Consider the following 27,086-nt stretch of genomic DNA (forward strand, 5'->3'; position numbering starts at 1 on the left):
GCGAGAGGATGTGTTAACTGTTTTTCAGAGATATCACGAAGCCTCATGGGCAGGCTCAGGGTCGAGGTGACCGCATTGAGGAGGCAGATGAGAAACACTCCTACAAGAAGGCGGAGGCCGCAACTATGCCTTTGATCTAAATGAAGACACCTGCTACAAACGAGAACTTCTTTGTAACCATGTTTTAGAAAAGATACGTAGAGAATTTCAGCCCGTGTGTCCCCCACCCTTTAGGGGCTGTAATCCTTTTGTAACTAGGAACCACCTTAAGGAAATAAAAAGAGAGGAGACGGCGGGACGGGTTCAGAGCGGGGTGGAAAGTGTAACTGAGCACGTTTCCGTCCGTTCTCCCTTGCAAGGAAGAAAACTCTAACTCTGTGTCTTCTCTCTTTTTGTGTGTGTTTTAATAATGTTCAGGTTGCTTGAACCCGACAATTACACCTGTATGCTTCTCTGCGTCATCATCAGCATCATCACCTTCATCATCTTTATCACCACCACCACCGTCATCATCATCATCATCATCATCACCACAACCAGGCCAAGCCAATGCAGCCCCCAACAGAAAAGGGATAATTTTTATATATTTTTACATTTATGTATATATTTATTGAAAGATGAAATATATAACATTGTAAATAAATATAGAAAACCCATGAAACCTTCAAATACAATAAGAAATTGGGTCACTGAATATTATCATAGCAGCATCAAATGATGTACATACATTTATGGAAGGAGAGGACAGGGAAGGAATAATGGAAAAAAAAAGAGTAGGCTAAAGTTACTAAAAAAGGGTCAAAATGAAATACCTGGCAAAGTAATATAAAAATAAAGTGCATTTTTTGTAATCAAGTTTTTATCAAGTTTAATCAATCTCTTTTAAAACATGTATGATTTTAGTTTAGATTGAGAATTTTGAATACACTTTTTACCATGCAATATAAAGACGTTAGAGACCGTTTCGACAGTCTTTTCTTTGTGATAAAAAATAACAAAATATCGGTATGTCTCTTTTAGTAAAACCAGAAAAACGGGGAAAGAGGGAGGTTTTGGGGCTCCTGTTGCGGGGAGGGGCAACTTCACTTCCCGTATTCCGACGCTTAACGTTGAACTGACCTCAGAAGACATTATATTTCACTCCACTTCTTGCGATTAATGCGATAACGACTGAGAAATACTGTGCAAGTCGCTACTGGCAAGGTAGGAATACAACCTCAAGTTTGACATCAAAAATACTACGAGGAAAACTAAGGTTATGAAGTTTGGTGGAAGAGCTGCGGTCTCTTGTATTGAGAGAACTTCATCCCCAAACTTCATCCAAAAATCTGTCAATTGAATGTGGCCTTGCTTATCAGCAATGGTATATATGGTGTCTTTCGGGTCTTCTGGTAAATACGGCATATAGATAATCCACCACACAGCACTTTATTTCTATAAAATTTCAACTTTTAGAATTAGATTTCACTGCTCCCTACCGCCCTACACTGTATAATTTGGTTGAAGAGTATTGTGGGAATAACAGGCGAACAGACTGTGGGGTCTGGATAAAACGTCGATTGATTTATTGGATACCGAATTGAAAAGTGACTGTTAGTGATTCTTTTAAGCTCTTAAATTATATTCTAGGAGGTGTGTACATTTGCAGATATGCAAGCCATTATTAACTTATCCGATTTTTGAGTGGCGTTTGGTTAAGCGTCTTCTCCATGCTAGAGAACGGAACGTATCGGGGCTGCTGCGGTGACTCTGAGCAAAGAAGTCTGACGTAACGCAGAGCACCAACCTTTGCCCAAATATGGACTTCCGGGCTGCAAGGTAGCCACAAATTCAAATTATTACAGTGAAAATGAGTGTGAATCAAACCCTTTTACAAGACTATAGACTTTGACTTAGACTTTGTATCAGGTTTTGTTCATGTGGTAAAACCTACCAATCATGTGCTTTGAAGCCCTTGCCTGTCCTCTGTTTTGTGTACTAAACTATTTGCATTTTCACATGCTACTTTTTTACTTTTTTAAAGCTTACATACAGACACATTCCCGTTTGTGATCACTTAAAACAGTGATTCTCAACCTTTTTCATATCAAGGACCCCTAATTTAGTCCACATTAGAGCCACGGACCCCCATTTGATGAGATCTGAAAATATTTGTATTGTCACAGATGATTTTGTCCAGAATTCCATGACTATCTGTATTGTAGGTAGAGAGATAACAGAGACACTATGATCAAAACAGTCATTCCTCTACATTCTCTAATTGTGTTAACTTCTTGTAAATGAAATAATAGTGAAGTTTAACAATTCATCAATTTGCTGGGGACCCCCTGGAACCCCCTCAAGGACCCCTAGTGGTCCCTGGACCCCACGTTGAGAACCACTGGCTTAAAACCCCAAGTCGGGTGCAACTGACAGTGCTATAATGAGATCATGGAGCTTTGTTAGAGCTGCCAATGGAAAATGACGTGAAAGGAAATGTATTGAGGTAATGAGGCTATATGAATAACAACATACTTTTTATATTCCTTGAGTAATACTCTGAATCAGAGATTTTAAAGCAATAGGTCTACAACTAGAGGAGTCTGATGGATCTTTACCAGGTTTTCCAGGACTATTACTGCCTGTTTCCACACAGTTGGCCAGTGTCCCAAATTTTATTGTAAAATCTCTAAATTATCTGTAGTGTGCTACCTTTCATATGTGCCAGCATAGGCTACTATAGCAAATTCTATCTATTGCAGGTGAGGTATGACTTGCACTAGGCATTGCTCTTCTGAATTCAAATAACCTAAATGGTAGATCTAATGAATCTCCTGCTGATTCCATTTTCTCTGATGATATTACTGGATTTTCTACTAGATTTGTTCTCTGCATTGTTAGCCTCCAATGACAGATTTCCTGAACTATGCACTTTAACAAATGTTTCAGCCAGAAGTTTGGCCTTTTCTACATCACTAATTGCTACTTCCTCTTTGTTATACAATACCGGTAGCCCATCATTTCTTCTTATTCCCTCCATTCTTTTGATCATACCCCATACACCAGACAGCTGCATCTCTCTCCCAATACTGTCACAGTATTTCCTCTAATGTGTACGTTGTGCTGTTCTTATTGTTCTTCTAACTGTAGCTTGGTCATTTTCATACTGTATTGACAAATAAAAAGAGTGATGAGTTTTAACTTGTCTAAATACTCCATTTCTTGTTTTTATAGCTTCACTGCACTCAACATTTCACCATGGCACACCCTTTGCATGCCTAATGTCTGTACTTTCTGGTATTGTTTCTTCTGCTGTCTATATTGTAATATTGCTCAATTTGCTATTATATGTATCAATATCTAATTTATCTTCTAAAAGAAGTTCCACCACTCTACTTTCACTTAATATTTGGAATGTATCCCAGTCAGCTCTTCAGTGTCCATCTTGGCATTTTCAACCCTTCTTACTGATGTAATTCTATTCCTATTTAATATAGGATAGTGAGCACTTCCTACAGTGGATTGATTCAATACATTCCATGAACTTACACCTGCAATTTTATCGGAACCTATTAAGTGTATTGCAGATTCTATATTTTGAGTGCTGTTATATCTTGCACCTCTACCATTGTTGATGCATACTAATCTAAGATCATCCAAGAATTCTTCAATAACTAATCAATTTACATCAGTGTCTTTACTCCCCCATAATGCGCTATGTGCATTAAAATCCCAACACCAAACAGCTCTATTACTTATCCTTTCACCTGCTGTCTCTAATATACTCTGTTTAAACCTGTTGCATTCCACTGAAGGATAATTAGCACCATTATGACAAACCATCCCATGACTGTGAGTTAGATGCATCTCCACTAAGAGTATCCTTCACTGTTGCCCAATGTAATCCTTTTATTCCAAGATATTTTTCTGCTGACTTCACAATTATTTTGATTCTTTCAGCTCTGCAGCTCTTGACTGTGCAGAGCAGTTTACTACATTTATCATGGACAGGATGAATTTCTTCTTGTCTACCATTTAAGTTTCTCCCTTCCCTTTGCAATATCCTTGGCACTTTGCATTATTATCAACCCTTGCTTCTTTAGGAATAGGAACCGTTTCACTTATCTTTTTGACAGCTTCTGTATAAGTGATTCCTTGTGTTATTTTGACTTGCTGTACCTCTGCCGCTTTCTTGTTGGCCTCACATCCATGAAATGCTGCACTATGTTCCCCTCCACAGGTGCAACATTTAAGCTTTGCTCCTTCTCCGCAACTTCTTCTCCCACATCTTTGTTTTCCTTTACATATTGACACTACATGTCCATATTTTTGGCATTTAAAGCAAATAAGTGGCGGAGGAATGTAAGCCTCACTTCATAACTCATATACCCGATGCTAACCCTTGTTGGTAATTAGCCACTAGTGCCTGTTTTTTAAATTGAATCCGACAGGGCTAGAGATTTTATTTATTAACTTTTCATTACTCACTAGTTGCTATTTTAATTAATACTAGTCTCTAATTCAGTTCTACTAGCTATTATGCATTACTAGTAACTATTAATCAGTGGTTCTTATTTCAGTACTTTTGGCTATTCTGCTGTTACTAGTAGCTGTTAAATAGTGACAAACTATTGAAAATAAGACATCTCTTCAACATCACACCTGTATAATATTTGTACAGAATATCCAATGGTATACATTTTACTAGACAGTGTCATAACATGTGGTTCAGTTTAGTATTTGTTCACAAGTCTGTTTATAACAAAAGCTACAGAAGCATTTATTATCTGTATGTCTTAAGTGCAAGCGTATATGCCCCTCCTGCACCGCTGTTGGTGGATAGCCACTTTTTCCAGTGTGTATAGAACCTAAAGTTCACCTCAACGTAGGCTGTCACTCAGTATAAACATGCAATGGCTCATATGACAGTTTCAGTGCTGATTCATAGAAAATCAAGCACTGATCTAATTTAACCAAGACATTGACTGCTATATGTAGCTGTCCCAGAGCATGACTGGTGACTATTACTGTCATGTTAATCACTCACACATTTTCAAATGAAAGTATTCAAAATAACAATACATTGGTATTATAAACAAACTTTTCAATGTTCTGAAATAGAAATTCAGTGTAATTATTGACAGCTATTAGTTTTAGTATTTTGTACCTGCATGTTTTTGTTTTTGTATGTACTGCTGATCAATCTCAAGCATGTCTAAAATCCTTGTTTTGATTTTACAGACGTAAGGCTACCCTTTTGTTTATATTTTTATTTTCCAGTCACACACACACACACACACACGCCAAATTTTCAGCTGTGTGTCTCTTGAGCATCAAATACATGTGCAGTACAATTGTCTTCATTTCCCAATTCTCAGTTGTGTTGTGACAAGTTATTGTAACATAGGACTCCACGTTAAGCAAGGTCCAGGCATCCACTGAAATTGGTGTGACATGAAATTATCATAATGTAAACTCAATAATGGAACTGGAATAAACTTGTGTAAGGAGGCAAGATATTTTTCCCACTGCACATGATGTGTTTATCAGCCAAATTCAGGTCAGTTCAGTCAGTCAAACGCGGCTTCCTCACCTCATACTGAGTGATGCTTGCTGTTGTTAGGTATTGCTTTGCAACTGCGGTGGCTTATCTATGTGTAACAAAAAGAATATTTTTTGCTGCCGAATATTTTAGTTACAACTGGATTGAGCTTACAAAGCTTTTTTGCCAAATAGATGTGGAATTTATTAAGTTTGGGCAATGTGAACAAAACATTTTCACTAACAGGCTACATAATGAAAGACAACTAACCTACCGGAGTGAAGCTGTATAGTAGAGTGGACCTATTCTTCTTGACAATACACTGGGTGAATGAGTCAGCTGAGTATGATATAACAATGTGGCAAAGCTGTAGTGTGTGTTGGTTAGCCACTTCGCCTGTGCTGCAGAGAGCACGCTTCATTGTGTTGCGATAAACAATGTGGCTTGGTCATTCTGCACAGGAGGCTATTCAAACCAATGTGGTAAGCTGGTTTTTAGATGCGAAGCACATCATGGACCTTTAAAGTAACTTTCATTCACTCACTCACATACTCATGGTTAGCCTAACTGACCCCTTGTGGCTAGGAGGCATGGCAATGTCTACAGACAATACACTGAACCAGACTTAGAGATGTACAGGAGGATGTTGGTTTGAATCCCCGTCTGTCCTCTGAGTCTGTTCAGTACAGCAGGATGTTGGTTTGAATCCCTGTCTGTCCTCTGAGTCTGTTCACTGCAGCACGATGTTGTCTCCCCATCGCTCCACACTACGGGTCTCACAAACTACAACTTAGAAAAATTTTAGTTGGGGCACAGGGCCATGAGGTGGGCAGGCTGTTCACTTCACAGTTCATAATGTAGGTGTTTATAATTGACTTAAGTCTCCCTCAGTGTTCATGCAGTTCTAACTAGCATACAGTAGGTTCACCACGGAGATTTTCTTTCTTGTTTATAATTGTTTATGACCATGGTCGTATGGCTATGGCATAAGCCTATGTTCATGGTTACATAACATCAAAGTTGGTGTTTTCATACTTCATTATTATTGATGTCACTGTAGAACCACAAGTTTAATACTTTAATGTCTTAACAATAGCAATGGCAATGATTATTACAAGGGTTACAAAACTAAGAATTTGGTAGATTTTTTACGTTTAAGTCTAAACCACACCCACTTCCACCCACTTTCAAATTTATCTAAATATGAATACAAATTTGGCTGGTGAACAAATACAGATACAAATACAAATAATAGCATCTCTGAACACCCCTATGAACCGGGATCATACACGAAATTCCATTATGGCACTGTGTTTGACAGATTGTTCTTAGGACTGCATGAAATAGCTGGCCTAACTTTGTGTGGAAATCATAGGTTTTATCCAAACATAGTAATTACATACTGTGCTTGATGACTGAGGGGCTTATGTTGCCACTGGTTGCGCATGAAAAGCTTTTCATTGCGGCAGCATAGGCTCAGACGTCTGTCCAATATAAACTGGTTCTAATCCATGCAGTGATATTCAAAACGCAATGTCAGAAATGAACAATCAATGACTGATCGATGACATGCCTATGCTACTAACATTGTGCTGACTGATGAAAATTGGCTCATACTTTTCACAGCATACATGTAATCGCCTCCCTGATCTGGAAAATGAAATTTTGTTTTTTGATTGGGCAGTTGAAACGGTGATAGTCCTATCACCAGTGATCTATTTAGAATGTGTGTATTGGCTGATTATGATTGGTGGGTGATCAATCGGTGCACCCCTATTAAAAAAGGCCTTGAGAAGCCATGGATTTACTTTAATGAAACTTGCAGACAACCTGAAATTGTACAGCTGACACCACTAATATGTTACTTGATGACGTCACACGATGTCATCGGCCCTCGTGAGAAGGACGTGAAAGACCAGGAAAAAATACCAAAAAACAGGAAAAACCCTACATAGTCATGGTGTGTCTGTGTCTGTGTCTGTGTCTGTGTCAGGCATGGCGACAAGAGGCCATTCCTCCTGCTCCTCAATGAGTAACCATACCAAAGAGAGGGTGACAATGGCCAAAGTCACCCTGGAGAACTTCTACAGCAACCTCATCGCTCAACACGAGGAGAGGGAGATGAGGTAGGGGCCAACACACGTCAATTGTTGTATACTTTAAAATTGTTGCTCAATTCTCCAAAGTTGCCCATCCTAGCTTTAAACAGCAGCGAGTGAGGGCTCTGTCAAGAGAAAGCTGGACTCACCAACTGACTATAGTGGATTTCTGGGTATCAAAATTCAAACAGTTACCACTCGCTGCCATTTGGGGCTGCCAACATGTGAAGTTGCCTAGTGCAACTTTAGGTGATAAGAACATAGAATATTTAGCCACGGGGGAAAAGATTCAGAAACATGTAAAGATGTAAAGATTCTGAGCTTGAGAAATGATTTTTGCAAATACTTTGAGACTTGCAGTGGTATATCACCATTTGTGAACATGTGAAAAAAATCTTGAATGTGTGTGTTCGATTCCTGGCAGGGATGTTTCCACAAAATGCGATGTCGCAGGGCTGAAACCAAGTTCACGTCTTGTTGAATGTGAATTTGGTGAATTACACTGTTGATGTTCTCTCATTCACTCTGAAAAGAATAATAATAATAATAATAAACAAAAAATGGCACAGTTAACCAACTGACTGTATTCCTGTGTTTCAACACTGACCATAAGGCTTTACATGTGTGGCTAAACATGACTCATCAGGGCCAGGTAATAGTCTAGATGCTTCAGTTGAATTTCATATTTACAACCAAAGGAGCAGATGAGGGTGGGCTGAAAAAGCAGAAGTTTGACCAAAAGCCAAACAGCCCCAGTCAGTTCTATTTCCAGCTATGTCAGAAGAGGAAGTCTTCCTGTTCACAAACAATATTGTTCATACTTTCTGTGACCTATCAGTGCAGGAATGCAGAAATATATTTAATGTTGATGTTGATGTACATCATAATCAGTGTTGGGCAAGTTACTTGGGAAATGTAATCAACTACTCTTTACTTACTACTTCTTTAAAAAGTAATCTCATTATTTTACTAATTACTCTACAGGAACAGTAATTAGTTACATTGCTCATTACATTACTTTCCCTGAGTTTCTCATTGCTGTGTTGCCATAGATTTGTTGATAAATTGGATGTTGTGTTTTTCGCTGTGGAAAGCGTTTTGCTGCCACACAAATTTTACAACGGATGATAATGTTCTTTGCATCCTTGACTGAGATGTTGTTGAGGAAAAAGTTCTGGAGCCAGAGGTTCGTCTTACTTGAGTATATATTTATTGAAAGGAGTCTTTAAAGAGGAAGAGATGCACACAGCGGAAGGCTACATACACTTCTTCAAAGGAGAATAGATTTTGACTGAGATGTCAAGTAATGGGAAAACTTCCAGCTGCTGAAAGTCACGCAGTAACGGAGCGTTACTGGGATTAGTAACTGTAATGTAATTACTGAATTTGAAATTGTAATCCCTCACACTACATTACTGAAAAAAGTAATCACATGACTAACGCGTTACAGCAACACTGGTCATAATGTGGACGTACATCTGCAAGGTTTCCATTGTAAATGCTTGTAGTTCATTCCTTAATCAACCTGTTGTCTTGGGGTCTCATATTCTTCCGATATTCTACATTAAATATCAGCCTATATTCAGTGTATTTAAATTTGACCATTTTCATTCTGAAAAATTGCATGTATTTAGTGTTTTCCCCAGAATATTTTTCTTGTCAGGGCAGAAAAGCCTCAAAGCAGCGTTTAGACCACAGAACACTAAACTTTCCAGTGAAATAACATTCATACATACTTTTGTGGAATCAAAAAGTGGCATTACAATCAAATCAAGTTAAGGGCTTCCCATTAACAACCAGTGTAGTATTCATTAATTCTACAATAAATATGTAATCAAACAAATTGATGTATCACTTTAACCCTATTACACACTTACAAACATTCAGACTTGCCCAGTACAACAGCCAACTTTGCCAATGCTTTGCTCCACTGGTGCAGTTAGGGATTACATCAAGAGGGTCCAGGGTTCGAATCTCAGCCCTGGTCCTTGGTCCCTAGCTACATGTTCTCCCCGTGTTTATGTGGGTTTCTGCCGTGTGCTCCGGATTCCTCCCACAGTGCAAAGACATGCACATCAGCTGAATTTGTATAGCAGTTTTTCATTGATTTCTCACCTTGCTGTTGTCCCTGTATTTGTCGTTAGGCAACAGAAGTTGGAGAGGGTGATGGATGAAGAGGGGCTACCTGATGAGGAAGTGAGTACTGTAATTAAGACCCATCACACAAACACACACACACACGCATGCACACACTGAATCCACTCTGTTTTACAGAAGCGAATGCGACGCTTTCAGCACGCACGCAAAGAGACTGAGTTCCTTAGATTGAAGCGAACTAGACTGGGGTTGGATGATTTTGAGTCCCTCAAGGTGATTGGCCGAGGAGCTTTTGGAGAGGTGAGCAAACTTTCTGTTTTCTTTTTTTTTCTTTTTCCCCTATTTTCTCCCAATTTTTGTCATTGCCAATTCCCATTGTGCTCCACGGCCCCCATCGTTGACCCCCCTCTCAACCAGGGAGGGTGTAGACTACCACGCGTCTCCTCCGATACATGTGGAATTGCCAGCCGCTTCTTTTCACCTGACAGTTTTTCTGGGATAGTGTAACGTGCACAGAGGTTCACGCTATTTCCTCCACATCTTACCTAGATTAGTTGTTGTAGATTTCATCGAGTCTGTTGCAACCTGGAAGGTTGACCTTTACCCTCTGACTTCCAGGTGCGTCTGGTGCAGAAGAAGGACACGGGCCATGTCTACGCCATGAAGATCCTACGCAAGGCCGACATGCTGGAGAAAGAGCAGGTGTGTTGGCACTTCACTTTCTCAAGTCCACTTGTTAACTGTTGCTGCTCACCATCAGTTGCCTCCTCTGCTAAACTATTCTCATCAGCTGTGCATTTACAACTGGCCAGGTCACTGCAATACAAAAGATATTTTTAAAGGGCAACAATAAACATGTCCTCCCTCATGAATGATGCAGTAACCCCGTCTAGGCCAATCAGGAAAAAATATTATGTCACCTCTTGGTTGTTTGCTGTGTGGTACAGCAAGAACTGTAGTAGGTAGTGGTAAGACTGTGGCGGTAGACATGTTTCCTATTAATAAACAGGGTTTACCACCTCAGTTTTACCACTTGCACTATTTTGTCACCACTGCCAGTTTCTGATCATTTGCATGTCCCATAAGCGATTCATAAAAGCACACCGCTGCATAAAAAATACCACTTGCTTTGGCAAGGCGGTATAGTTCCAACCTATGATTATCTATGTTTTATTAATAAACAAAACATCTGCTTCACTATGTTTTGTCAATGTGTTTGACTTCTGTCCTTGGAAACAGGATGACCATATCTTTTCTAAACAATTTTGCATTGAGTTACACAACCTCTTCTGTTAATACACAGAGTTCTGCTGGCGAGAACTTCGGCTTTCTTTGTCTTTCTGACATATCTAGTTTGTGATCCATTGTGCTTGCATGGACATGGATCACTGGTGTAGCTGAGACCATACACATGTACGTATATGCCGTATGCGCACTACATATCTATAAAAAAATGTTCCGTATATTGACCTAATGAGGAGTTTAGACATATACCCACTTATTTTTCTGGTATACTTATTAACAAGCTGCATCAGCAGCATGCAAACATATGCAAAAAAAACACATACAAAAAAAACAGCAAAAAAAAAAAATCTGCGTGTGACCAATGTTAATTTGCAGACATGTAACACAAAAAATAGGCACAATTACAAGGCATGTGATTGGTTAATTTCTGTCATCTTCAATGTCACTGGTGAAGCTGCCAAAGTTGGAGCCAGTCTGTTAGTTCAGGAATGGAGGAGCTACTGCGCAGAGGTGGCACCACACCTCCAAAAGTGATGGGGCGAAATTTGATGAAGACGTTCATGCTATTGAAAACGGGCATCATGTCCCTGTGAGGGATATTTGCAAGATATTTAATGGATATAAGTGCATTTCAAATACTTTAAACATGCCAAAGTTAGGGAAGATTTTTTTGAATAGTGCAAGACCTAGATACTTCCTCTATAACTTCAGGGTTAGAAGGTTACTTCATAGCCAAGGGGTTCTCTTCTAAAATCATGTTGTGGAATAGCCTTAAGGCCCATTCACACCTAGAGCGATAACTATAAAGATAACTATACACTATAACGATACACTGTCGCTCAAGCATTCACACGACAACGCTATTGTATTCACACTACAACAATATCGTTTAATTTCCGCGCCGAATATTACTTTACCGACGTGCTTTTATTTTACTCGCTCTCTAAAGTAAATAAACAACACAGCTGGAGGATTTTGGTTCATGGATTGCTGGCAGCATCAAATGTCCTTTTACGGGAGCTGTCTTGACCTTATTGTGCTTTGTTTATATAAGCTAATGGTAATGGTCACCTACTGAAGCTATTCATTTCTTTATCAGTAGGTGACTCTGAACACCACACTACTGCGGATCAAAGAGGCAATCTCCTGTAGTCCATGTTGAGAGAAACACCTGGAACTAATGGCTAAATGGTTTTCAGTACTGGAGGACACTATTACTCCCTCCCGGTCATAGGCATTAAAACATAGGACAGGGCTATTCAACTATATTGTTCAGGGGGCCACATTGTCAGAAAGCTAAGGACATTTCATTTCATTATGTATGTACACTTGACACACCGTGCCACCACATTTTCAAAACTTTTATTTCGCTACATTGCAAAAGTAGCCTAATCATAAATTTAAAAAGAAAATAAATAGGCATTCTTTAAGTAATTAGGCCAAGTGCTTAATTTTTAATTTTTTTTCTTTTTCATTATTTACACATATTTCTAAGTCCAGTCGCTGTTGAATTGAAGATTTTCGGCATCAACTTTTCTTTTCTTCAGCGTTGATAGTGACATTGATGATGTCATACGATAATTTGCATATCAATATATAATGCTGCACTTGTTATGCACGCCGCGGCATAGCCGGTTTTAATATAAGTGCTGACTCTGCCCACCCGGGCCAGTTTCGGCGTACGCCGGTAGCAATTACAAGTGGACCCTATCCTACAGTCCCTGCTCTCAGCGGAGGGAGGGGGCTACGCTGTGTGTGGGAAGCGCTGTGACCATCAGACCTCTCTGGATTAGACAGGCAAGTAGAGAAAACCGGCATCAGCCGTATCAATTTATTGCCAAATGCTTTGGGATTCAACACATTAACATTGCTTCCCATGGTCAGAAAAAGTCGCCAGATTTGTCGCTAGTCGCTTTTGAGAAATAAAGTCGCCAGGGGAGTCTGAAAAGTCACTAAGTCTAGCGACAAAGTCGCCAAGTTGGCAACACTGCACCTACCGTACCGGAGTATGTAGAACAGGATCTAGTTTACATTACACAGGAGCGCTCTGCTGGTTTGATTTTTTTTTCTTCAGGTTTTAAATTTTATTTATTTGTAAACAGAACTGATCGGTGGGCCGGTGTGACTTGATTGGCGGGCCGGACTTGGCCCGCGGGCCGCCAGTTGAATAGGCCTGACATCGGATAACAGCATATTTGGCCTCGGCAGAGTTAGTTAGCAAGATAACTAGCAAATAGCCTAGCCTAGTTAGCGAGTTAACTAACTTCCAGGTCAGTAAACAGCCTTACCACTATTCCCAAGAGCTCTCCCGACCCCGACCGGTATGCCTCGTTACTTCTCAACATTTTTGGAGGCGATAGTCTTTGTCAAATAGCGCCGGGTTCCTCTGGATTTCTGTAATCAGTTCAGCAGCAGCACCATCACTGCAGAGAGCTACTGAATTCTACCTCCTCGTCCTTTGTAGAACTTTTATTTTGATTGGTTGAAAATGTTTTAGTGTTGTCTCTGCATCAAAAAAAAATCGCTCTGAGATTGAACCAAAATAGCCTGTAGTTATCGTTTTGGATGTTTTTATAGAATATTTGTAGTGGGTACACAGAATGCTATAAGGTTCTATAACCAACCTTACTGCATGGTTAAAATGACAAATTCTATTTTGAAATTATGTCCTATTGAAACATCCATAATGGTGCATATTACAGTATAATAGGCCTACATATCATGGCAAAACTGTGAACAAGTGCACTATTAGTTCATTCAAATCGCAAATGGACCGATTTAATGAGCAGTACAAACCTGGCCCTGGCGTTCTTCTAGAGACCATGCAGTTGACTTTAGTGGTGCTGGCTTCGGGAAATGTCCCACCCCAACAGCTGAAATTGAGGTTTTTTAATTGGTTCTGCCGTTCTGTTTGAAAATCTGTCTGCCCGTGCCTATAGATCATTAGTCTGTGCGCTTAGGGAGAGTTGAGGTTTTTCACAAATAAAGTCAGCGTGAACTCAATAAGTATACTTGGAAAAGTGATGGGTCAAATGCCAGCTCACCCCTGTTGTTCCGGCGGCCCTGGTACTGCATAGAGTCTTTGGCTGTTGCCAGTCTGGTTTCAGATAAAAATATAGATTTTGAATAATACAGCATGGCAGAGTGCGAGAGTGTATTTAAGCCTAATGAATAATGTTGCAACTGACAAGCGGCCTGCGCTCTTAGTTTCAAACATTGCAAACTTGATTGTGATAAAGTAAACTAAACTAAACCCCAAACCCAAATCTGTTTAAAGCCTGAAGGGGGTCGCACACAGGACAAGACACACCGTGTCAAAATAAAAACGAGTTATTGTTTTTAAAATAGTAGATAGCATGCTACTTCTGTTCACAATGATACATTTCAAGCCGCATATCTTATATTGATTGTTGGGTCTTGTTCTGGGTTTAATAGCAATAGTGGAAAACATGAGTGGCGCTCCAAGACTCTGAGCAGCGCTGGAAGACGTGGTTGGGTGCCGTGGCTGGGCGCCGGCGCCAGTCGGCGGCGCCAGTCGGCGGCGGTGTGTGCAACTCCATTGTAAACACTGGTTTCAAATTTTTGGACGCTGTATGTCGTCCACCAGACGCGTCCGGTGTGCGACCCCCTTAACACCTATTGGTAAAAAGCATGCTACTGAAATTGCCATCTGCTAGTGGCTGATCTGTGATGTCACCACCTGTTGTAGAAGGTGACACCACCTGTCACCAAAGATCAGCTTATAGCAGATGGCAATTTCAGTAGCATGCTTTTACCATTAGGTATCAAGCTTTACACAGATATGGGTATGGGGTTTAGTTACTTTAATGGTCTCCCTATTTCACTCTTCAATCCAGCAGAGTATGTGAGATCATGGCTCAGGCAGCACCGTGCTGCCACTGACAATCGCAGCAATGCATGGCCATGTCAGTGCAAGGAAGACGTTTGTTTAGAGCATACACTAGCTTTGTACGAAAAACTGAATAGAAGCATACTCTAGCTTAGTACACTTAACTGGATAGAAGTCGAGCCACTACTTAAGAAACCTTCCCTTGACCCTGCTGCTTTCTATAACTACAGACCTGTATTTCTTCTCTCCTTTCTATCCAAAACCCTTGAGTGAGCAGTTCCCAATCAACTCTCTCTCTATCTGTCCCAGAATTACCTCCTGGACCCACTTCAATCCGGTTTCAAGGCTTCTCACTTTACGGAGATTGCTCTCCTTGCTGTCATGGAGGCTCTCCACACTGCCAGGGCTTCATCCCTCTCCTCTGTCCTTATCCTTCTTGACTTGTCTGCTGCTTTTGATACAGTTGACCACCAAATCCTTCTCTCCATTCTGTCTGAACTTGGCATTACAAGATCTGCACACTCCTGGTTTGCATCCTATTTGGCCAATCGCTCGTACCAGGTCTCATGGAGAGGATCTCTGTACAGATCATGCACTCTTAACACTGGTATCCCTCAGGGCTCAGTCCTGGGGGCCCCTGTTGTTCTCGCTGTGTACTAAATCCCTCTGCCATGTGATCTCCTCTCATGGCTTCTCACTCAACTCTACCTCTCCTTCCCCCACTCAGAAACCCAAATTGATGGGCGCATCTCTGCATGTCTTAAAGACATCAGTGCTTAGATGTCTGTGTACCACCTCAAGCTTAATCTTGACAAGACAGAGCTACTCTTTCTCACAGGGAAACACTGCCCTCACACAGACCTCTCCATCACCATAAAGAATACCACTGTGTTGCCCCATCTGACCACCAAGAACCAGGGGCGATTCTCGACAACCAGCTGTCCTGCTCTGCCTACATTGCAGCAACAACCTGCTCCTGTAGGTTCTCCCTCTACAACATCTCCAAATTACGCCCGTTCCTTACGAGGGAAGCAGCACAACTCCTGGTCCAGGCACTTGTCATCTCCCGCCCAGACTACTGCAACTCTCTTCTGGCCAGGCTACCCGCCTCTGCCATCAGTCCTTTACAGCACATTCAGAATGCTGCAGCCCATCTCTTGTTCAACCAACCAAAATTCTCTCACGTCACTCCCCTCTTCCGGTCACTTCACTGGCTTCCCATCTCTGCTTGCATCAAAATTAAGACACTGGTACTCCCCTACAGGGCAGTACATCGAACCGCCCCTCCGTATCTACAATCACTGGTCAGGGTCCAAACTCAAGCTCCTTCGCTCCGCTCCTCCACCCTTTCAGGTTGCCTAGCCCCTCCATCGCTCCATGGACTCAGAAGTCGCTCATTCCAGTCGCAATTCTTCTCATCCCTGGTACCACAATGGTGGAACAAGCTCCCCTCTTCTGTCAGAATGGCTGAATCATTACCCATCTCTCCCCGGAGACTGAAGTCTCATGTCTTCAGGTTACACCTGGACTCCACTTGAATGAACCTATCATGTAACAATCTACTTCCCCCTCTACTCTTAATAAAAAACACAAACTGATTCTGACTCTGATGCTACGTATTCCTGCTAAAGGCTTAGCTGATGAAGACTGTGATATACAGTTGGTTTGACTACTGTTGACAAAATGCACTTATTGTAAGTCACTTTGGACAAAAGTCTCTGCTAAATGACGTAATGTAAATGATAGACGTGTTGAGGAAATCACTTTAGGACTTTTAGGAGTTTACTGGAGTGGAGTGTTTTGTATACTAGTATATACGGTTAGCTTACAGACACAGTTTGGGTCTGAGAAAGTAAGCTAAACAGAGAATAATGGAACAGGGAAGTAATTTATACAGTGGACCAAATGGATGTAACCACCCAGTATGCAAACTAAGTTGTAGTAACAATAGGGAGAGTTTCAGGCTGCTCTGCAGTCAAGCAACAGTTTACAATGACAAAGAGTGTGATGAAATCAAGGTGATAGAATCAGAGGGTGATAGGATATTGCTCCCAGACAGTACTTAATTATCTGCAGTTACAATAGGCTAACTAAGCAAAAGGACAGAATGCTTATTTTCAAGGTGTCTCCGATGGTGCCTCATTGTCTCTGGTTAGTTCCGGGTTGTTTGCTTCTGCATCAATGCTGTTTTTCATCTTCAGAAGCACACTCTAGTTTTGTACAGCAAACTGGATGGAAGTATACTCTAGCTTTGTACAGTAAACTGGATGCATAAAATAATTGGATGAATACCTTAAAGGAACAGTTCACATTAATTTCAAAGTTTCATATTTGTTTCCTTACTTTGGAAGTACTATAAAGGCAAAAGGAAAAGGGAATCCATGCCCTGGTTTTATCCATGCAGCCAATAATACACCATAGCAATGACAGAGTTTGACCCCATAGAAATAATACAGTTGGACTCAGTTTCCCAAAGTATGGTAACTATTGGTGGTATATTCCAGTCAATATACTAGCAACTTTGTTTTTGCTATTGGGTCCAGTTCTGTCATTTTTGCTATGGGACCCAGCTCTATCATCTATGCTACATTATTGGCAGCATGGATAAAACCAATGCATGGATTCCCATTTCTGTTTTATAGTACTTTCAAGTTGAGACAGCAAATATGAAATTTTGAAATTAAGGTGGTGAACTTTTCCTACTATTAATGACTGTCCTATTTCACAAGGCTTTGTCAGTGCAAGTCTGTTTATAGCTTTATACAGTAAACTGGATGCTAAATGCAGCTGTTGGATAATTGTATGTGAATAATACCTTAATTATTAAGGCCCTATTTCACAAAGCCCTATTTCTGAATGAAAACATTTTTGGAGCATAGTCTAGCTTTGTACCGTGGAGCTGCCCACTAAACTAAACAGTTTGAGGAACTGTATGTGAACAATTGTAATTGTTGTTTTGTATTAATACATTGGTTGATGAGGTAAATGCGCGGAAGGGCAAACTGTGCTACAGTCTCGTATACTGTTTTATAATACTTAATACTTAATTTTTTAGCTACACATCATACCTAAAAACCTAGTAGAAGTAGTTGAAGCCTAGTTTAGTAATCTAAAGTATATCGTAATTATTACAGGGTGATAAAAAAAACAGCGTGCACCATAAACACACGCAGGTGACTGAGTGTGTTGGTCTGGCCCAGATTTATAGTATTTATAGTATATAGTATTTATAGTATTTTTTTCTTAGGACTACACCACTGGGACAGACAAAGAACAATCCATAGTCCACTAAAATCTAAACTGAACTAAAACTAAGCTAAAAACAATTGAAACAAAGATACTTACTATTACTAAAACCTTATCACCTATGATCAAACTTTCCAAGGAGCAAAAAACATTTCCACTGACCAACAAACATAAGCCTGGTACATCAAATGTACTTGTGCGAGCTGACTGTCACTGTGTTCTCTGTCTGTCCAGGTGGGTCATATCCGTGCAGAGAGAGACATCTTGGTCCAGGCTGACACCCTGTGGGTGGTCAAGATGTTCTACAGCTTCCAGGACAAGATGAACCTCTACCTACTCATGGAGTTTCTACCTGGAGGTACAACAAACAAGTGTGTGTGTGCGTGTGTGTGTGTTTGCATGTACAAAAGGAAAGTCACGCAAAAATGTGTGGCGATCTGCGCCTTTAAGGACGCACCCCCCCACGTCACGCACACACACCCATAGACGGTTCAATGCCTGAATTCAAAAGCAATATGGCGCGTACTTACCACTGACACACACAGTCCGAGTGTCCGTCGTTAGCCTGCCAACCCCTGGCAGCGCGTAGAAGTCCGCCGTTTGCTAGGCCGCCCGTCCTACAGACCGGATCCACCGCTTCTTCACTCAACACGCCATTTATACACCAACCCGCCGTTCATCGCCCTGCCCGACTATTCCCGGGAGCCTGCTACCTGCTACCTCGCCCGAACTGGAGTAACGTTACTGGAGGTAACACCGGGTTTTTCCTGGAGCAACTCACACAGATATATTACACTGACGAGAGGTTACACTCTGACTCAGATTTGGGAGCTCAATTGCTGCAGTACTGTGGGAACCAAGGAAGTCTCGAGTAGAGAACTCTGGTATATTGACACAGACTGACAAGACTGAGGAACGGACTATTGGGGTTGGGTTGCACTGTATTGAATTATTGTTTGGTTGGAATTTGCACTGTCTTTATTTGTATAATACACTGTGGGGAGCATTGCATTTGCTGTGTTGTGTGTTTTTTGCTTGCGGCTGCATTTTGTGTGTACTGGTAGTTAAGGGATTGGTACTTGTTATCCATTCCTTTGTAGGGTTTTGCTGGCTGTATTCTTACCATTATATTTTGCAGAGGTGGGACCAAGTCATTGTTTTGCAAGTCACAAGTAAGTCTCAAGTCTTTGCACTCAAGTCCCAAGTCAAGTCCCAAGTCAAGACAGGCAAGTCCCGAGTCAAGTCCCAAGTGAAGACTGACAAGTCCCAAGTCAAGTCCCAAGTCCTAAACTTTGAGTTTCGAGTCCTAAACAAGTCATAATGCGCTCTTCACCAAATGTAATGCCATGTTAACAGAGTAATAATATATTAAATTTACACAAATCATGAATGCTTTTTAAAATATGTATTTATTTGTTAAAAGAAGTTTGTTAAAACAAGTGTGACTGAACTTAATCATAAAAAAAAAGTAGTGCTGACATTGCACTTTCATAGCATATAAGTGGGTTATGGATACAATCCATGCACACGTAGAGTAATGCATTGCAAGTGGATGCACACCTCCTCAGGCAGTAATGGAGGAAACATCAATATGTGCCAGCCTATAGCCTTGGGCAGGGGTGGGGTGGGGTGGTGGGGGTGAGACACCACGTCAATGGTGACATCAACAGACAAAAACAAATATATGTACAGTATATTTATATATACATATATGTTCATCTTTGCGACTGATTAGGGTGTTGCTTCCAAAGACGGTGAAATATATCAGTCAACTCTCAGTAAGCCAATGAAACACTGTCCAGATCATAACAAAAAAAGAAAACTACTCAGAATCAAATATTCAATTTTATAATCACAAAGAGATTAGAATATTTTGTTAGCATGAGGCTCTTTTACGCCTCGATTCCCCTCTGTTTTTGGTGAAATACTATCACACAGTGCCCGCACTATTAACCAGTACCACAACAGAATAAATTTTGTATGTTTCTGTCCTGTCTTGTTGTATTTAATTAATCTCATATTGGAACAAAGTCTATAACTTTCTCTTCCCAAATTTGTAAGACATTTTCTGTAAGACTATTCTTCCTTTAAAGTGATATTGTATGTTGTTGCATGTTTTATGTCTAAATGAAATAAAAAGATAAATGTAAAAAAAAAACAATGGATAGTGTGGCAGTCTGCCAGTCTGCCACAGATAGGTTCTAGAATATAGTTCTAGAGTTACTCACCTACTTTATGGAGGAATAATCTGTGTGCTTGTGTGTGTGTGAGAGAGAGAACATAACAGTTGCATAAACATAACATAACAGTTGCATAAACATAACATAACAGTTGCATAAACATAACAAATGCATAAACAGTTTCATTCACCCACAGGGTTGTGCTTTTTCTGTTATCTCAGGGCCCTATGATGCATTGCATTTGCAAAAGACCAAATTCGCCAAAAGTCTGTCAGTCATTTGTGCACGATGGGGCCGCAGTATGACGCCACCATGGCTGAAAACTCGCTCCACCGGAGCACTGGAGGCAGGCACTGCCAAGACCCTGATGGCCACTCGGAACAGTGAAGGAAGAGCCTTCATGTTCATTGCCCAGAACAAGAGGGCGTTCTGTCCTTCCGATATGTCAAGGTAGTGACTTAGCTGTAGTGCTGGAGTGGTCCCAACATCCTTCTTCTGCCTCTTATGGTATGCGGAAAACAACCCTTCCCCTTGTCCAAGGTCCTCGCGCTCTTCCTTATCAACAAGAGGCACAGGTTGCTCAGTCTCTGCAGCATCTTGCAGGATCAGTTCTGGCAAAACATGTAAAAAAAATAGCAGAAACAAAGGAGCCATTATTACTATTAGTGTTGGTGATGCAGTGGGTTAAACTGAAAAAGTATTATTGTTGCAGTCAATTAGATCAAATTATGAGAAAAAAAGTTACATTAAACTCAATAATATTTACCTTTCACTCGTTGTGCCACCTCTGCCTTGACCTCACGATTGACCAGCACATGGTGCTCCACCCACATCAGAGAAAAGGCTGGATCCAAGGCAGCTGCTTTGAGGTAGACTGGATCTGAAAAGGGGGCAGCGATTCCATCTTGTGTCCTGGCCATTTTCACATTGATGAAGATTCCAAGAAATCTTTTGTTCAGGGATGCCTGGAGACTTCTGACCAGGCCGCTCAGGAAACGGACTTGAGGCTTCAGCTTCTCAAGGTGATGATTCAGGGACAGGACAGAGGGAACAACAGAACTGATTGTGACTATCTTCTCCCCCTGTGTCAAATCTGTTGCTTCTCCAAATGGCTTCAGGATGTCCACCAACTCCTTCAACAGATTCCACTCCCGTGCTGTGAACGGACAACTCCTTGTGCCCAGCCTTTTCTAGAGCATGACAGAGCTTTAGATGATCACATTGGAGAACTGCCTTCACTTGCCTCAGTGTCGAGTTCCATCTTGTGTTGACAGCAGCAGGGATGCCTCTTTGTTCCCCAAATTCACCATCAAACACATCTTTGAAAGTTGTGCTCGTGTGCAGCAATGAGCTGAGTTTTGATAACTTTGAAAGAGAAGGAATTGTCACTTTCGTTTCTTTCAAACCGTCTCCCACCACCAGCTGGAGAGTGTGCGCAAAACACTGCAAGCGCTGTTTTTTTGCCATAGCAGTATCTACTGTTTGCTGATCTTCCAGGGTTAGGTCATGCCAGAGCTCTGGGTCATCAAGATGATCCTCGTCATGTACTTCATCTTCTTGTTCAATGGGGAAGCACACCGTGAATGCTTTCCGCATGTTGGCGGCATTGTCACTAATAATATAGTCCAATTTATCTTTAATGTTGTACTCATCACATATGGCCTCAAATTGCTCACAGATTCTTTCAGCTGTGTGTGAGCCTTTGAAGCGGTCGCAGGCCAAGAGATTGGACCTTAGCTGTATCCTCTCTGCGTCTTTCTCTATACAGTGCACAGTGACACCAAGGAACCCCCTCATCTTTCGGTCGGACCAAATGTCCACGGTGACTGAAACATGGTCTGTGTTGCTCAACTGAGTTTTCAATTTTGAACGTCTCTCTGCAGCAAGGTTCTCTGCTTTTGATGTCAATGTTCTGCGACACACTGGGTTGTACTTACTGTCAACTACTGTCAGAAAGTGCCGGAAACTCTTGTTTTCCACAATAGACAGGGGCAAGTTGCAATCAATAACCAAGTCGGACAGTATTGCATTGGTGATAGCTTTCTGCTGTGGATGACTCATGCTGTACTGCCCTACACGGGTGTCCATGAACTGTGAGATTGAAGGCTGTTGTGGTTCATTTGTGATGCTTTTGTTCATCTGGTATTCTTCATATCTGTAAGAGGTAAGCATATTATACAGATGTCAGAAAATGCCTTATAGCCCTACATGAATTGCAGATGAAACTACTCTTTATAACTCATATTATTAATTTCATTATCAAGTTGTAATTATCAACTCTCTCTCTCTCTCTCTCTCTCTGTGGTTACAGTAACGTTAAAGTATATCAATGGGTTTTCTTATTATTCATATTATTAATTTCATTATCAAGTTGTAATTATCAACTCTCTCTCTCTGTGTGTGTGGTTACAGTAACGTTAAGGTATATCAATGGGTTTTCTTATTATTCATATTATTAATTTCATTATCAACTTGTAATTATCAACTCTCTCTCTCTCTCTGTGTGTGTGGTTACAGTAACGTTAAGGTATATCAATGGTTTTTTTTTTTAAGAGCAGCAACGTTAGGCTACTGCTGGCCATCCATCAATGACAGATAGCGAGCTAACGTTAGACATTGCTGATTGTTTATTGATTTTATAAGACAAGATTATGACTACCAACTGCCTAGCCAGCCGTGTATCAATCTTGGATGCACTGACTGTGTCTAGGGCTCAGGCTCAAAACACACCAACTGGATCGCATACACGGCAATCCGGCGGAAATCATTCATTTTCAATGAAGGGAGTAACGTAACGTTAACGTTACGTTACCTTGCGATTTCGCTGCTGTAACGTTAGCAGATTGCAGCGCGTGGCCATCTAATTTAGAAGCCGATTTGTCATCTCGTTTCGGGTGAACATCAAAGTACGAGTCGGGGAGGGAACCCGCAACACTCTCGTCTGTTTAAACAGATCATTGCTGTACAATGGCCGACACGGAGCCTGTGTTACGGAAAAACTAAGGGGGTGGCTCTGCGGGGGATAGCTGTAACGTTAGCTAAGCATTGGCTCGCTAACTACGTTAATATTAGCCTCGACTTACCGTTCTTTGTGCAGCTTCAAATGTCGAACGAAGTTGGAAGTTGTTGCATCTCCGTCTGTAATTTTCGACCCGCACGTTTTGCATACTGCAATTCGTTTTTGCTTGACCACCGCGTAGTTTTTGTACGCGAACGAAATTACCTTTGGTATCATTTTTTCCAACTGGCGCTCAGTAACGTAACGTTACTTCTTCATGGTTCTTTCCTGCAACTTGATTGGATGCTGTCAGATTGGTTCAAACAAAGTGGATCTGGGAAATGAAGTGTCGACTTGCTGGAAATGAATAGCGTTAACGTTAGTTGATTCAGGAAATGAATTGATTCGTGGCACACTTTTTAAATAACATACTTTTTAATCTTTGGGTTTGGGGGAAGGTATCAAGTCTTTTCAAGTCAAAAGGCTCAAGTCCAAGTGAAGTCACGAGTCACTGGTGTTAAAGTCCAAGTCGAGTTGCAAGTCTTTTTCGATTTTGTCAAGTCGAGTCATCAAATTTGTGACTCGAGTCTGACTCGAGTCCAAGTCATGTGACTCGAGTCCACACCTCTGATATTTTGTCAGACTATGACTCTGACTGGCACCCCGGCTTAACCACCAGCGACCGCTACAAATGTATTTGCATATCTGTAAATAACTGAGTGCTGTACCTTTATGTATGGGATACCACAGCTTGCACAGGAATGGACATTCATATACAGTATCACAGAGGTAAAGAGTCTGCAGGTTTTCGTTGCAACCTACAACCTACATTGAATGTATGTTAATCAATGAAAGTAGTGTTTGGTTGGAATGAAACCTGTAGACTCTTGAGCCTCCATGGACCACGGTGCGCATCCTTGGCATGTGATATAGATATCCACCCATTGTATCCCAGCAAACATTTAGACATTGAATAGATGTTGATTTGACGGCCTGCACCAGCGTTGAAAGCCCATGTACATAGAGCACCAAAATGAGACGTCAGAGACGTCATCCATAACTGCTACCTGAATTGTTTTGTCAAATTGGGACCCGAATTTCTTTCTTATACCAATTCAAAACTGTTCCCAAAGGTGTTTTAATATGAGTTTTGTGTGCCATAATACCATTGTGAAATTTTGTGCTTGATTGGATTGATATTGAACCTGTCAGTCATGTAAGGAGATGGACTAGGCTACCTCTTGCATGTTGCCATCTGTCAAATTTGCTAGGATATGTCTGTTTGCTTGCTTGCACTGGGTACACCTTCTTTGTATAGCCGTCAGTAAGGTGTGTGAGCTGCTATCCCACCTAACACATTACGTAAAGGCTTCATTTTATTTGTTTTATAGCAAACCTGCATGGCAGGGTAAGATTCTGTGTTAAGTGAAGTAATCAGTGTATTGTCTTGTATCAGTGTCAAGACAGCCAGAACAAAAGAAGTAGAAGTTCTGATCATAGTTTTCAAAGTAAAACCGCTATTGATGAACATAGGTTGTTTTTTGAGTGATACAAATTACCAAAATGAAAATAAGGAATACATTTAAGGAGGAGTCTGTATTAAAATTTTAGCCTTTTATTCTAAAGGCAAAATCGCCTAGCCTTATCCTGGCTATCTCTGGCTGCTTGACTGTGTTCCTGGAGGTGCTATGAGGCCAGGTGTTCACTGATTGGTATGGAAGTGGGATAAATGATTCTCGTTTAGTTTCAGAGTAGTTTACAGTGTTACAAATGTAATAGTTACAGTCATGAATGTAAAGGGAAGTTACACATCAGTTTATAATTCTACAACAATCTATGTTGTTTTGATATCAGCTAAAACCGTAACATCTGTGGTAATGCCTTGGCCAAGAGAGTCCCAACGAGCCCCGACGAGCCTCCCGTTTTGCCTCTGGATGATTGGACTGATAAATTCCTTCAACATGTGGAACTGAACAGGAAAGAGCAGAGCGAAATTTTTTAAATCGGAGGTTTAATTTATCTCCAGCTCTCGACACAGGTTCGGGAAAGCCCCTTGAGCCTGTCGCTGGAGTATTCATGATTTCACCCATTTAGTGCGGTTTCTCCTTATTTTTCGCCTCCGCCTCTTCCTTTCTTCTTCCACAACCAAAAGACCAAGGGCTGACAACGCCAGTGCCATTTGCAACTTCTTATCAGACATATGGTTATTTCCCCTCACGCAGGCGCAGAACGTACGTGCTAGTTGGCCGTCGGCTGTAGTCTTTGCGGTGTGTTCAAGTGCAACTTTTTGGACCAGACGCAGGCGACGTGAGGCGACACAACAGTCGGCCTTCGACGCCGCTGGTTCTTTGACGTCGGTTTGGTGTGTCAGGGCCTTTAGCAGTAGAGTGCTTTCACTGGCGCTGTGTGTACTGATCAAAGAGCTCTGCTCCTTGGTAGCAAGTAGGGCAGTATGGAATCTATCCTGTAGTGGGGTTACTGCAATTATCAGTACTATCAATTCAATTCAATTCAATTTGCTTTATTGGCATGAAAGTTTACAAACAATGTTGCCAAAGCGTGAAGGTACAGAGTGTGTGTGTGTGCGTGTGCGTGTGCGTGTGTATGTGCGTATGTGTTGGTCACTCACTGTTCCTCAGGTTGTGGCAGGTTAACACGTATTGTGCAGTCAGATCTGCTGTGTTTCCTTCTCCCAGGACAATTCCTAGTCTGGACTTGTCATCCAGCTCTTTGAAGTTGGGAATTTGGGAGCTGAGTTTGTTAAAGAACATTTCTCTGGCTGGTTTGAATTTTTCACATTTTAGGAGGAAGTGCATCTCCGTCTCGACCTCACCTGTCGAACAGTGACCACATGTTCTGTTTTCTTTTGGTTGCCATGATTTCTTATGTCTTCCTGTTTCGATTGCCAATTGGTGGTCACTGAGCCTGTACCTGGTGAGGATCTGTCTCTGCTTTCTATCTCTGACAGTAGAGAGATATTCTGCTAATTTATATCCTCTGTTTAGGGTCAGATAACATTCTAATTTGCTTTGACTTTTGGTTTCTTTTTTCCAATGTTCCAAATAGGTTTCTTTGCATTGTTTAATAATTTGGTTTACGCAAATTGGTGTTAGTAACATCAACAGTAACTATTACTGATGAACAATGAAAATTAAACACTGGGCAAATTTAATTCTCATTTCAACAAAGCCTGTCGCTACGTTGTGGGGTTGTGAATCGGGAGAAGTCGTTTGGTACAATTATTTACTTTCTGTTCATTCCCACCTGTATTGATTAAATGGTTTCCCGGTATTGGCTAGGTGTGAAAGACTAACCTATTAAACTAAGTCCTATCTATAATTTTTTTTTTTCAAAAGGCAGTTACTGTATTATTATTTCTGTTTCAAAAAGCAGCTACTGTGAATTCTAAAAGGCAAAATACTTTTTTCCACTGTATTTAACTGTGTTTTTAATATAGAGTGCATGCTTTTTTTTTGCAGAACCAAAATAAATGTAAATGAAAAATATGATAAAAAATCTTTCATTATAAAATACTCATTTGATTTTCCTCATCCTTAGTACTGTAAAAACAAATTACTTAATAATAATCACAAAACCGTGAAACCTTGTTTTTTCCTCCCACTATAATTGTACCATCAAATTCTCAAACCGTTGCATCCTTTGTTTTTTTAGGGTGACATTTTCAAGTAAACTTATCGTGCAATATATCGGTTGAAAGTGTGAAAACTTTCAATCCTATCTCTATACACCATTTTACGATCCTGATGTTACAGCAACAATGATCCCTTCTTTTGTAACAGGAGTGGACACAAAATGCCTTACCTCCAACATCTTCTAGAAATCCACAGAC

The 27,086-nt window shown here is 40.9% G+C and overlaps 1 protein-coding gene across 5 annotated transcripts in view; it reads left to right on the top strand.

Moving 5' to 3' along the window:
- Positions 1 to 1,090: 1,090 nt before the first annotated feature.
- Positions 1,091 to 27,086, top strand: part of stk38b (serine/threonine kinase 38b) — a 41,043-nt gene continuing 15,047 nt past the window's right edge. For all 5 annotated transcript variants that reach the window (XR_013504910.1, XR_013504909.1, XR_013504911.1 and 2 more), the window contains exons 1-6: positions 1,091 to 1,203; positions 7,515 to 7,647; positions 9,765 to 9,816; positions 9,895 to 10,017; positions 10,336 to 10,419; positions 18,293 to 18,416. Coding sequence is in view for 2 of the 5 variants with exons in the window: in XM_071910863.2 (XP_071766964.1) it covers positions 7,517 to 7,647; positions 9,765 to 9,816; positions 9,895 to 10,017; positions 10,336 to 10,419; positions 18,293 to 18,416 (514 nt within the window). In the remaining 3 variants the exon portion in view is untranslated. The remainder of the gene's footprint in view (positions 1,204 to 7,514; positions 7,648 to 9,764; positions 9,817 to 9,894; positions 10,018 to 10,335; positions 10,420 to 18,292; positions 18,417 to 27,086) is intronic.

Source organism: Centroberyx gerrardi, chromosome 5, assembly GCF_048128805.1.
Source record: "Centroberyx gerrardi isolate f3 chromosome 5, fCenGer3.hap1.cur.20231027, whole genome shotgun sequence".
Classification (NCBI taxonomy): domain Eukaryota; kingdom Metazoa; phylum Chordata; class Actinopteri; order Beryciformes; family Berycidae; genus Centroberyx; species Centroberyx gerrardi.